Source organism: Coccinella septempunctata, chromosome 7 (assembly GCF_907165205.1).
Source record: "Coccinella septempunctata chromosome 7, icCocSept1.1, whole genome shotgun sequence".
Lineage (NCBI taxonomy): Eukaryota > Metazoa > Arthropoda > Insecta > Coleoptera > Coccinellidae > Coccinella > Coccinella septempunctata.
The window spans coordinates 12,976,143-12,990,558 of NC_058195.1; the positions used below are offsets into that span (position 1 = coordinate 12,976,143).

At 35.6% G+C, this 14,416-nt stretch overlaps 1 protein-coding gene across 4 annotated transcripts in view; it reads right to left on the minus strand.

Annotated features, from left to right (window-relative positions):
• LOC123317932 (NPC intracellular cholesterol transporter 1) overlaps window positions 1-14,416 on the minus strand; it is a 53,017-nt gene that overhangs the window by 19,943 nt on the left and 18,658 nt on the right. For 3 of the 4 annotated variants that reach the window (XM_044904557.1, XM_044904559.1, XM_044904558.1), the window contains exons 2-4: window positions 8,466-8,814; window positions 5,372-5,664; window positions 5,035-5,221 (exon numbers count right to left, since the gene is read on the minus strand). In XM_044904557.1, coding sequence (XP_044760492.1) covers window positions 5,035-5,221; window positions 5,372-5,664; window positions 8,466-8,814 — 829 coding nt within the window. Of the gene's footprint in view, window positions 1-1,009; window positions 1,157-5,034; window positions 5,222-5,371; window positions 5,665-8,465; window positions 8,815-14,416 lie in introns of all 4 variants that reach the window. The other variant, XM_044904560.1, reaches the window with a different exon arrangement.

Consider the following 14,416-nt stretch of genomic DNA (forward strand, 5'->3'; position numbering starts at 1 on the left):
GCATTCTAGATGAAAAAATGTCTGTAGAATGTAATATTTGTTTTTCGATATCACTGATACTTTACGAAATAAAGGCACCAGTACAAAGAGCCGAAAAATGAGTTTTCACTTATAACTTGAAAACAAAAATAGATAGAGGTATGGGGTTTTGGCCATTAACAATCTTTTGAAAATCTCACGGTTACCGAGCTATCCTATCGAATTTTGCCCATCCTGTACATAGCCAGAGACGACCAAATATGGTCCTCATGATTCAAAATAATGGGCTATTGCAACTGATCTGATGTTGTCTAGTTACTATTCATGCCAATGCTTAGACGGACATTCGACAAAACATTCCTCAAACGGCTCAAAGTTGCATTGATAACCTCATTAACGCAATCCTGAACAGAATAAGAGGTCACACCTGATACTAAAGCTTGTTTTCAAGGTGTTTGTAACAGAAGGAAATTTTTTTAAGCCTGGAGACTTCTCCAGGTAGAATCTTTTGTTAATTTCTCTAATTATCTATATCTAAAGCAGTCTTGCGCACTGTTGCCATTTCAGGCAGGTTCCGTATGTACACAATTAACATAATAAATACATTAGTACATAACCAAAATCGTTTTCCCATATATTATTACCTATACCTACGCAAATTATTTCAATTTTTGAGCAGTGTATTTGGAAATTGTTCTATATTTGTGATTTATCATTTTGAGATCATGACTACAATTATTACCAACTACTGTTGGAGACGAATATGTCGGATTGTAAGAAATGCAATTGACAAAGCCTGATGGAAGTATTTTTCGTTAGTCCTTTCAGTTAGACATTTGTGTTCACAGTAGGTACACTGTTTAGGATATCCTTAACAACTAATCCATCAACCTTGGGGGATAGAAAATCTTACCTCAATTACACGTCACGAAAAAAAAACTTAAAGACTACCACGCGTATACCTATTCGTCTGATTAAATGGAAGAAGGGATGAAAGATATGAAAGATGAATAAAGTTGTCTAGACCTACTGGATGGTTTCGGTTGCTGCAGAGGACTATCTTCGCCTTCGCTGAGCGCTACTTGTGACGAAGACTGCTGTACCTGACCGGCGAAACGCCAGCCTATATGACCTCTATGCATCTCTGGTGAACCATGCTCCTTCACCACCGATACCGCTGGAACCCAGGTTAGAGTTACCACCACAGGTCATGGTTCATGATTAGGATCGGCACAAGACATGCTTCTTCCGAACGTATCATGCAGTAAGGCAAGGCAAAACTAACATATGCGCCTCGCTCATCAACGTTTCAATTATCTTAATCATTTTTGTTTCAAATGGCCTCTAGAATCGCTCTGCGAAATTTGGCAAGGGATAACTTGCACATTATGTATATGTTTAAGTTGCTGTATGTATTGAGCTTTGGTTCTATTTTGGTTTTCGTATAATTAAATCGTGTCGTAGAAGGTGAAGACAATTAATTTTTGTAAAATAACAATAGTACTTTACGAGCGTATTTACCGGCGCGTCTTACTTGGACCTGTAATTTCGGAAAATTGGAATTTAATTTTCACTTCCTTTTACACATAGATTTTTGGATGCATACCAAACGTGAAAGGTAATTTACCTTTTCAGTAAATGAGGGGTTCAGAGCTGAAGTGAATCAAGTCCATGCAGCCTAGTTTTGAGATGAATGGCTTAGAAGTTGTTTATCACAAATTAATTCAAAAGAGACTTCTTTATTTATTATTATTCTTATGTAAGCATATGCATTTTGTTGTAAATATGCTCAGCCAGGTCGATTGATATTTTTAATTAAACAATGAGTACCACGGCGCAGCGTGTCTCAAATTAGAGAAATTAAGTCAATTTTATATGCCTATTCTTTAAGGGTTTTATCAAGTTACACATTCTTCTTTCATTTCAACAGTTTCACGAAATTGCATTTTCCTAACGTACCAGTTTTGCTGTAATTTCACTCGCATCAGACGTGATAATAATTATCAGAATCAACCCACTGCTGCCAGTATGCACCCAGTCCAAAAGGTTTGGATGTTGGGGCCTGATTAAATATTAATCAAAATCCCAATAGTCATACTGCGTCTGACGACTGAGCTATTTTTGCTCCACTGATTAACCATCCTCGAATTCAAAAGATGCAATTGGTTTTCGCAATATTATCCTATTTCAAAGATTTTCCCGTTTCATTAACTTTCTATGAAAGATCTCCACGTAATGGGGATATCTGGCATTTCACTTATATATGCATTTTTTGAAAGGAGGAAATCTCTTTGAATATATCCTGGTCATGGTGAGTCCGATTGAAAATAATTTGTAGATCTGATCATATTTGAGACCATTTTTCTATTTCCTGGCAGATAAACTGTCTTTTAGTACACGTTCGAGTACACGTTTTACAAGTCATATACCCAATATACCCTAGTTCGTTTGAATAATTCAATAATTGAATAAATGATCAGGTAAGGTCGATAATCCGAACTCAGCATGTCGGAACTAGGAAATAGTGTAGTGTAGATTATGATGATAAATCTAGGCACCGTATTTTTCTTATTAAACAGGTTACGTTGGTTATTTTCGTTGGGGTTTAATTTCAATGACCTGTAGAACTCCTTCTACCGAAAACTCATTAGACGTGCAAGTATATACATTGTTGAATCTCACGTCATGTCATAAAAATATCGATTTTACCCAAATGAAATGAATAGGTATATACCAGAAGAATGCTTCACAAAAAACTCCCACACGAAAAACAGAAAACACAAAAAGGTTCATTATTTCCAAAATAATCTTCATATTTCATTTCTTTAGCAAACCACAAAACTAGTTTGTGGTCAGATTGCTGACCTCTGCGCCATACAAACGGTTGTACATATAATTTGGTCAAACTAATATACCATAATAGTTCCATTACTTGAGAACTCATGAGGTGGAAAGGTTTTAGATGGAATAATTTCAGTACATTTTCAAAAATAAGATTTCCATATCTTATCGTAAGTACAATAGAGCTGAGTTGAAGCCTTATTCAGCTCAAATCTAATCTCATATGCTCCCGAACAAATTCATACTTTTAAGTAAGCAGATAAGTTACTGTAGTTTGCAAGAAAAGACTTGTGTGAGTAATAAAAGTTAGAAAATTTAAGTGGGTTTATAATTTTGCTTATTATACTCGATTATTATTGGAAATAATGAACCAGAGTAGTGTTACACTTGACGGTGAATCCCAACATTGATCCCACAGCAATATGAAAAATTTGCTGTAACTGTGATAACCACTTATGTGAATATAAACTATGGCCAAATATTACACGTGTTCCCCAACTAAATATTCAAATACTACATCAACATCCTCTCTATACATGAATATTTGGATGTTCCAAAAGCAAAATATTGATGAGCTTGTCGTATATGTTACTTTGTGCCCAACCTGTCACGTCCGCAATCAAATAACCAAACACAAGCAACATATAAACGAAACAAACAACAGGTCAGTATTTTAACACATTAATTAAAACACTCGAAGCCACTACACCACAGAAAAGCGACATATAAATGATATGAAATGGTGAAATGAGGCAACATATTTAGTGGTTTTAAGTGATAATTTTTATGAGAAACAGAATAATAAGCTTCTTGTGATTTTTGTGAAATAAAAATGATAGTCGTCTGCCCCTAATTTCTATAACATAATATAAAAAGAAAGACACCTTGATATTCGATTTCAGCGTGTATAATAACAGAATTGGATAAAAAAAATTTTAATGAGTCAATCCACAGGTCTAACCAGAATAACCCAAGTTGATTTCGAAAATATTGGGTTTCCTATTAGAGATTATTAAGATCTTTAGCTATCCACAAAAGTCAAACAATTTTTGAACAACATTACTAGCAGCATAATAATAATCAAATTTCACGAATAATACGGACTGTGCCATCAAATTGGAATGTCAAAATGAAAATCAATTACATTCTCAATAGGTTTAGATTGAATTGATTGCATGTGATTTCTGTATCATTATTTCTCTCGTTAACAATAGTTCATTCAAATGAAAAAATTAATTTTGTAATGCTCTTTCAGTTCATGAATAATTTAATCATATAGGAGCAGAATAAGGACTAAAAAATTAATGGTTTCGCAGGATAGAAAAATTAATAGGATAATAAGTATATAGTTTAGGAAATTGAAAAAAAAAATCTGTACTCGCCACTTATTTACACTTAATTCAATTTACTGGATTGATGTGACCAGTAATTAATGAAAATCTGAATGACATGATTTTCCATTAACATAAGTTTTTTCCAAGACACGTGTTTAGCTATCGCAGAAGCATCTTCAGGTGGGTGAAGGTGAACTTCAAGTTGATGTTAGTGAAAATAAATAACTCAGTTTTTAGTCTAATTAACTTCAGTCACTTTTTTCTAAATCATGAAATTTTAGAGGGAATTACCTATCATATTGAATTTATATTTTCGTGTCAAGATAAGTATAGGGATGTTATCACAAAGACCCTTTACTTCCTAGCGTAGAGATGTATAAAGCGAAATAAGAGGCACAGTTTTTCCGAAGCGGATTATATTTCCTAGTGAAAACATCAAGAATGAAAATGAATATTGAAAAAGTACCAGTTTTGTTCGATAACACCGTCATCCCACATTTAGGGTTTGGAAAGTTGAAATAAATTTTTCATGGATAAATCAGCATAGTTTTTGGAGAAATTATAGTTATAACAGAGCATGAAAATGTTTTGTCACCACAGCCACCTTACAGTAAAATCCATATTTCCTAAAACTTTCTCAACGGTACATACGAATAACAATAATCGATAAAATTAGAAAAACAACCCACGACGCGGCTTGCATCAATCGTGTAACATTGTTGCGATAAACGTTTCAGATGGTTTAAATGATGACCTGATGATAAATTAGTGTTAATTGAAATCTAAGCGTGCGAGCAAAATAATCTGTGAGAACGTTACACCAATTTAAGCCAATGAACGGACGTTCATTGATCATTTACGTATCTATTTGTCAACTTACATGTTCTTTCTGGGCAAAACAACACCAGAATTATTATCAAAAAGGCTCCTGCGAAGAAACTCATCAATATGATGAATTTGTACAGGGTGAGTCCTAATATGGAGATTGGGGAGGGCGGAGAGGGTTCTGGCGGTGGCGCAGGACAACTCTCCTCGCAATCCACGCAACTGCACTGTGGAGTCCGCTCCTGAAGAAAACAAAATCAAATAAGGTGATCGTCGTGGATCAATCCTTGGACTAGCAGTGAAGAACAGTAGAAAATCAATCTCGTAAAGGGAAATGAGGAATTTGCAGCGCTTTATACTCTAACGTTGGATATAACTCAATATGTACTTACATCTAGAGCACTACTGCAAGGGATTATTGGAGGATCCAGAGGAACAAACTGTTTAATCGGAACCTCCGTTACTTTGTAATTGATCTGGAAAGGTACAAAGATGTTCTCTCCTGCTTGACCCATGTACTCGAACCACCTGTACGGAGTACACTTTGCAGCTCCCCACGGTCCGCACATGAGATCCAAGGCCAGCTGACCGGTCGAAGGCACACTCACCCTTTTGCAAGAGTTGAAGGTGCCTTCGATGTAATCCTGGGTGATGTATACGTTGATCTCATCTATGAAATCCGTCCCTGGAATAAAAAATTCATTCAAAACTAGCCTGAGAATCATTTATGCACTGGTTGATGTTTTAATTTGTTTTTCTACCTCTTAACAATACGCTGATTAGCCTTTCCCGAGCAGTTATTCATGAAAATAAAGCAATAGCAGAGGGACTCAGAGAATCGGAAAATTATAGGTTTCTTCTTTCTTCTCGGCCCAACTATGAATTTGCCAGGTACAAACAGGAGAGCAGGCTTTATTGAACTTTCATTTAACCAATTTTCTATTAAATGAAAGACAAATAGCTTGACGTCTAAGTGAAGCTTAATTCAGTTATGCCCACTGTGACGTTACCATACTTTAGAACCACCCTGCGTTATGTTAAGGTCAACCGGCGTCTTGTAGGAGAATGTAGGTACACTCTGGATGAAGGTATTATAGATGCATTGGCTGAACCAAGGTGATTCCCAATGTCAAGAGCTTCTTTATATTGTACTGACTTGATACTCTGAATGAAGCAAATAAAGTGATATCAGGCAGGCGAGGCTTCTTAATGGGGTAACCAGTTCTCTAACGGATCAACTCATCAATTGACCTTGAAAAGACTGTTTGTCCTTAGCGCCGCTGGTACAGGAGCACAAATACAATTTCTGAACAAATGATAATCGCGAGCAGCAACCTTACAGAGTGAAGGACAAAACATAGGGAACGAGAGGCGCTCTATTACTTTTAATTCTTGTTCAAGGTCTTCCAATTTACATCAAATTTTGGAGCCGAGTACAAAACAAAATGATGATATACCGTCAATTTTATTCATTATCAAGGCTCTTTAAAATCTATAAATCACGATTCTCAAATAATCGTAGGTGACATTCAAGATAGCCCAGTGCATAACAGCCTTAACGTAGGTCAGACTAGCTCCCAAATACATCCTAGTGAATCTGCTCCCTCTCATCTTGTAAATCGATTCGAAAACCTCCAGAGACCTCAGCTCCTTGGTATCCAACCGTCTCTGGTTAGCAAGTTTGATAACATTCAGCGGAAAAGTAGCTGTGGTTACAACTGCTCCAATTAGAGCTCCTGCGCCGAACCTCAGTGCGAACTCAATATAAGGTGAACCATGAGTTAGATCTTCGGGTATCAATTCCTTCTTCAGCAAAAAGTAGCCACAAGTGTTTAAAACATTTCTAACCAACACTATATTGTATCCCTTATACAGTTGTCCCACTGTACCAGTTTTAATGATTTTTTCAATTACGTCTGAGGTGTTCTTGAACTTGTTGTGATGGCTGGGATCGAGAAGGAGTACCTGAATCCTTTCGAGAGGGGTGAGGATAGATTCGCAGGCTCCTGCTAAAGCTCCGGCTACCAATAGCGCTTTACGATCGGACAATCCATAATTCTGCTTCATGTACTTATTGGTGCCTTCGAAAACTCCAAACATCAAAGAAACTTGTGTAGTTCTGTGGAATAACTGGGGAAGGAGACCTCTGTATAGATAAATCCATCCTTCACTTTTCAACTGTTGGATGGCTGTTGATGGGTACACTCCTAGCAGCATCTGTCTGGCAATGACCTTGTAAACGGGATACACCAGGGTAGTGCTTATAAGTGAAGCGCTCCATCCTGCTAAGAAGTCACGCCAATTGTATACATTTCGAGGAATGTTGAAAAGAATAGTTTGAGTTTATGTCAGAATGATATACAGTCTCATAAGAAATATCATAGAGTATTAAAAAACTTCATTGTTCAAACCTCGACAAGAGACTTTTCTTTATTTTTCAATAATCTGATCAATATAAATAAATAAATAAATAATCTATGGTCCCTCAACATATTGAACGCTCCATGCAGGTGTCCGGGAAGTAACTGTACATACTCTTATCAGAGATAGAGTAGGACCAGCTGAGTACGGATTGACTATGAAAAATTGATTTCTGACATTTCTTAGAAAACTAATTATAATTAATGCAGGGTGTCTGTAAACAAATACGAAGGAATTGGAGAGATGATTCCTCGATGAAAATAAGCAGGGGTAGTTACTATAGTTTTTTTTTTTAAATCAACCGGCCTTCCAAGATACAGCCTTTGGAAGGCGATGACGAGTTGATAGTTTTTAATTTTTTTTTACGGGTTCTAAAAAATACCGACTCATAAAACTATACAAAATATGAAGCACTAAGTAGATGTTACTCACACAATTTTTTTAGATTTCATAACTTTATTAGTAGGGGTTGAAAATAACAACCCCTTATGATTTTCCTTCAAAAATGGTTTTCGTGGGATAGATTCTCGAAAAATAAAATTCTCTTATGGTTTCGCATTCAATTCTGAAGAAAAAGGGTCTCTTGCAAAATTTTGAAACAGTCGATACTTTTCTCGGAATAAAAAAAAACTTACAAGCAGTTCTGATCACTCTTCATTCCATTTCATCGTATAAGTGTTCCATAGAATGACTACCTCCCACTAAAATACATTCATCAACTCTCTGCCTCATAGACCTTCGTATATTGCTTGTAAGTTTTTATTTTTATTCCTAGAAAAGTATTGACTGTATCGAAATTCTGCAAGAGAATTTTTTTTTGTGAGATGTCTAGAGGTAAAATTGATAAAGTGGTATTTTCTCCGAGGGAGACTCAGTCAATGATTTTTCAAAACTACAAAACATTCGAAAAACCACCGCTACGCCCCTGTACTCAGGTTTTTTAGCGGCGTTGTCAGATCGTGTTCAGAGATTTCTCTAGAGATGGTTGTGATCGAATCGTACACCTACCTACTCTAGCACTTAAAGCGGCTGAAAAAATTCTACACCCTTTCAAAAGAAACTCACCGTTATCATTATTGATTTTAACGACTTCCACATATTTGGACTGATCCGACGAACAACTGTAATCGCAGATGCTCTGCATGAAATTCTTCATACAGGAAGGGCATCTCTGCAAGAAATTGGCTGCGAGTCTTATGCTGGTATCCATGGTTCTCAGCTGGTCTTCGTTGCAGCAAGTGGACGTGGTGCCGTTTTTGACCAAGTGTGGACATCTCCTTTTGAGTATATCCACACCGTCCGCGCTCAGAGGTTTCGCTGGACCGTTGTAGGGACAGTTCTGTTTGACGTTACCTCGGATGTGGCACTCGCCATACCAAACGCAGTGACTTGATGTATCTTGCGCGAGACATTCCTGCAATAAAAAAGTGGCGATAGTCATATTGAAATAACAGGAATATAAAAAAAATTAACTACACAACCATATCAGAAATGAGAATAGTACTTTTATACGGGGTGGTTTTTATCAATGACCCATCGTGCATAGGGTAATAAAGGGCCATATGAGCAGTTAAAAATTGACACTTAAACATCACATACAGAGTGCCTGTAAACAAATGCGAAGGATTTAGGGAGATGATTCCTCGATGAAAATAAGCAAGGGTAGTTCCTATAATTTTTTTTCGAAATCGACCTTCCTTTCAAGACACAGCCCATGGAAGGCGATTACAAGTTGACAGTTTTTAATTTTTTTACGGGTTCTCAAGAACACTGAGTCATAAAACTATACATTATATGAAGCACTAAGTAGATGTTACTCACACATGTTTTTCAGATCTCATAACTTTGTTGTTAGGGGTTGAAAATAACAACCCCCTATGATTTTCCTTCAAAATTTGTTCTCGTGGGATAGATTTTCGAAAAATAAAATTCTCTTATGGTTTTCCATTCAATTTAGGAGAAAAAAGTTTCCTGCAAAATTTCGATGCAGTCGATACTCTCCTCGGAATAAGTAAAAACTTACAAGCAAAATATACGAAGGTCCATGAGGCAGAGAGTTGGTGCATTATTCTATGAAACACTTATACGATGAAATGGAATGAACAGTGATCATTACTGCTTGTAAGAGACTTTCTTTCTCCAGAATTGAATGGGAAACCATAAGAGAATTTTATTTTTCTAAAATCTATCACACGAAAACAATTTTTGAAGGAAAATCATAAGGGGTTGTTATTTTCAACCGCTAATAATAAAGTTATGTAAAAAAATTGTGTGAGTAACATATACTTAGTACTTCATATTATGTATAATTTTTAGAACCCGTTTAAAAAATAAAAAACTGTCAACTCGTCATCGCCTTCCAAAGGTTGTATCTTGGAAGGAAGGTCGATTTCGAAAAAAATTTATAGGAACTACCCCTGCTTATTTTCATCGAGGAATCATATCCCTAAGTCCGTCACATTTGTTTAGAGACAGCCTGTATATCGTTTTTTGCATCGCTTCCTATGATTTCAATTAATGAAAGATGGTCGCTACCCTCGAGTCCTAAAACTGATAGTTTAATACTCAGGCATTTTATTACGTGGGATCATAAGTTCCCCCTATGAGAGTTGAGCATTTTTCAGTTGGATCCTTGAAGCAAAGGACTGATTCTAGTTACGCATTGATTTATCAGTATGTACTCTCCTCTTTCAAATACGAGGAGAGATAAGAAGAGTAACAAGCAGAGTTCACAGCCTAGTTCTGAACCAACAGGGCAGGCTAGTATATTGGCCTATCCCAAGCCTTCAAAAGGGCTCAGGTCCAACAGTTAGTGTTAATCTTGATGTTCCTTTTCGCGAGTTCATCTACTTTCAATGCCACAAAGACTTGGCAACCATAGAGGCTTTAGAGGAGTCGTGCTATAGCCATAAAGACCTCTACAATGACCTTGATAGTTTTCAGATACTCTACAGTGTAGACGTAGAGTATTACTGGACCGTTCTAAATAAACCAAAACTTGGATAGAATTCTTGAGGAATCAATTTGAGATCTCTTGAGCTACATCTATAATACATAAACTATTCACACAAAACATTCCTTTAACTTTCATTGATAGCCTTATTGACATAATTCCGAACAGGGTAAGACCACTATGATGAGGTAGAGGGGGCACCATCCAATATTAGACCTTGATTTCAAGATGTTCGTGACAGCAGGACCCTTTTTTAAGCCTGCAGACACCACCAGATAGAATCTTTATTTTCTTCATTCCTCTACTATGTTGTCTCTTAAAAGCAGTCTTGCTTACTATAGCCATTTTAGGATGGTTAGCAGTATGTAGACATCTATACTCTATTCGCTTTTATAAGAGCACTCTGTTGGATGGAAATTTGACACATTCCAAACTGTATAGTGAATAGTATGAAAATATGAGACTATGACGCTTGTTTTTTGGGTTTTGAATCAGCGCAATGTTGTCCGTTCTAAGAGAAAGTTTCAGTAATTTATCATGTGTTTCATCACAATATGGATTCGAAAATATATGAAGTGAACATAATTAACGTTCATACAAACTTTCATGAGTGCCAACCCTACTCCTTGCTATTTACAAAAACTTATACATATTATTTCATGGCCAACCATTGTACATCCACTTGTACAGTTTACATTTTTTAAACTCTCGAAAATATTGTATTTCGGCTACATAACGAAATGCGATAACAAAAAATAATAGTTTTTCAGAATCTTTGTCCAAAAATCTTCACTATGTTGATGCAACGGTATCGCTGGCAAGTGTACAGAATGAATTATCCGTCCAATCTCTCATTGAAATTCTGTCCGCTTTCAGTCGAAGCAGAAATCGAATTAACTTTATTTTAATGTTCGAAACATATGGAAATAATTTGGTCAATTCGGCGATCGCAGTAGATTGTCATTTAAAAGCGATTTGTGACAGTTGAAAGAGCACGACTGTGGTGAGAGTCCAAGGATTTTCTGCATCAAGAATTCCGATATAATTTGTGTTATTAAAATATAATTATTGGGATTCGAATTTGTTGATTAGCAAGGATACCCGCTATTTTTGCCTCACATTTTTTCTATCTATAAGTTCAAATTGTTGTTGGATTATTGAATATTCTCAAGAGAGGCGGATATTATGTAACATGGGTGCTCCAGAAAAAGGAAAACAAATTGATAGGGTGAACAAGACAATTTTGGTCTGATTATGTTTGAGAAAAGCGCTGTAGAATATTTCACTGCCTAGAGTCGATCTTTCGATTCTCCAAAACCATTGGAAAAAAAATTTGGTAGATAATTACTTAAGGTTATCTCATTGTTCCCAATTGATGTGTGAAAATACATAAATGACCTCACTCAGATTTAAATTAATAGACTATTACCTAATTGTCAGGTGTCGGTGGATCTACATTCCCAGTTAGAAAACGCGAGGACTTATACCCCATTTAGGCGCCAGAATTGAATCAATTGTGTGACTAGGCATGTTTTAGTTGAAACGCTATATGCAGTTGAATTGTAGATTCCATTCAAGTAATCCCTGCTTTCAGATGGAAGCAATTTATCTTTTCATAGTGAAATATAAATAATATAATTCATAGCGAAAAGCGAAAGGTGGTTTATCATCAAAACAAGCAAATCTAACAGTTTCCAGACAACATAAAATCATTAGTAGGCTGAAAAAAGTGGGTTGAAAATTTGCGTGTTAGTTCAAATATAATTACATGAAATTATTAGTTCATCTCTGCACGGTACACAAGATTAAAGAAATTATTTCCCAAGCGACTAAAAAAAGACACCATTGCTAACAATTAATCACCCATTGAATTGTTAAAAGGAAAGATAGTCACGACACCGAAAATAATTATATGTTCCTTCTAATACAGAGCATGATTAAAGGACCACTTAAAAGCTATTAAGCTTCAATGCCCATACATCCAGATTTGCACAAATGCGGAATTGGTCTGAAGTATGACAAATGCCTGAGATCTGGGAACCATTACTCAAAGACGGTGGTGGGACCATGGGGGCCATGGCCCCCAACCCTTTGAGAACTTGAAAGAAATATTTAATCGAGTATCTTACAGAATTTCAAATATAAAATTACGCCACCCCCTCAAAAATCATTCCTGGAGCCGCCACTGCCATTCACATACTGTTGAAAGTAATGAACTTTTTTTCACAAAATTATAACTGCAAGAATTTTGTTTTCAAATCGAAATACTGCCGTAGTAAAATAGTATATTTATCTACGATTATTATCAGTGTTTTTCACTACTATGTCAATCGGATGATAAAGAACATATATGTTTCTTTCCTTTGGTCAACTTTCCTTTTGATTGCGGAAGTGTGCAATTTATTTCGTTTTATGTATGGGCATGAAATAATCACAAGTTCAAGGTTAAAGAGCTGCTGATTTCTTCCACCGTGAAAATCACCAAGTTACCTAATAATCATCTCCTTGAGATGATGATGATGTTGGTGCATTTTATGTGTTTTTTTTTGGATCAACAATTTATTATATATATAAATCCTTACTAAAAGATGATCAGTGATTTATGACATTGTAAATATAAAAAATTTGGGACTATTTATAAAGCATGGTCAATATCATAGTCATCACTATCATTGTCTTAATCATAAAATCAAATTGAACCTGCATTTCTCCTGTAGCACTTACGCAACTTTAAACGTTGAAATGACTGAAACTTCCTATGCTTAGACTCTGATAATGACTAACAACAATCATGCATGAAACCTTAGAAGATATGCAACAAGTTGGGTAAAAATAAAACCAACAAAGTTCATATTCTTTTTTTACTTTTGATAAGAAACGTCCTGTCAAGGTTTCCTTTAATGTTTTCTCACCTGATATAGGCTACTTGCTATTGCAGGGCGTGTCTTTGACTAGTACAAATATTTCAACAGTAGATTCTTGAGGTCCTAAGAAACACTTTTTTCCCTTACCATTTTTTCCGAATCAGCTCGGTTTGAAAGAGACAGGCTATTGAAAAACCATTAAAAAACCATTACAAAATATGTTATTTTTAGTTCTATCCCACAAACGGTTTTATCGAACGTAATGAATTTAGGAATATATTTTTTCATTTATTTGATGAATCCTTTTCGAACACAAGATATCACCCACGTCTTCCAGTTCTCTCATTATGACCATAACATACCCTAAAAATACCAAAAATTCAAAAGGACCCAACTCTTGAAACTGAGACGCTATCTTATGAATATATGAACGTTTTAAGAAATATGAAATAAAAGTATTCTTCATATTTTCTAGTACAATGCGCCGTATTCGAGTAATTTGATGTTCAAAAATATTTGTGAAATTCAAAGAATTTGGTACTTTGAAAATATCCACAGATGTGAGTGTCCCAGATTTATCTAGTTATTCTGGGGGTAATTTTGTTTTTCCAAGGGTGGCACAGCTCATTATGAAAACTTAAAATGGCTATATCTTATTATCAGGGCCGAATTGGAAAAAATGGTATAGAAAAAAAGTGTTTCCTTTGACCTCAAGAATCTACTGTTGAAATATTTGTACGACTCAAAGACTCACCCTGTATAGACAGGGTGTAAGTGAATAATTGCAAGAAAAATTTAAGGCGTAATTCCTTGTTAATAAACTGAATCTACTGTTAAAATATTTGTACGAGTCAAAGACTCAGCCTGTATAGACAGGGTTTAAGCGAATAATTGCAAGAAAAATTCAAGGCGTAATTCCTTGTCACTAAACAGTTCTCTTGTTTTAGTAGATACAGCCCCATAAAGATGGCGCCTGAAAAGCAATTTAAATATTTTTTTAGGAACCAGAAACCTGAAGGAAAATAAATTGAATAGAAATTCCATGGAAGGAGGATGGCAATAAAAAAAATGGTTATCCTTCAGAATTGAAACAAGCTGTCAACTCATCGTTCCGGATTTCGTAGAAAAAATTACAAACAAGCAAATTATAAAGTTGATCTTTAACGAGTTGTAAAGATCACTGTCGAATATTGATCCAG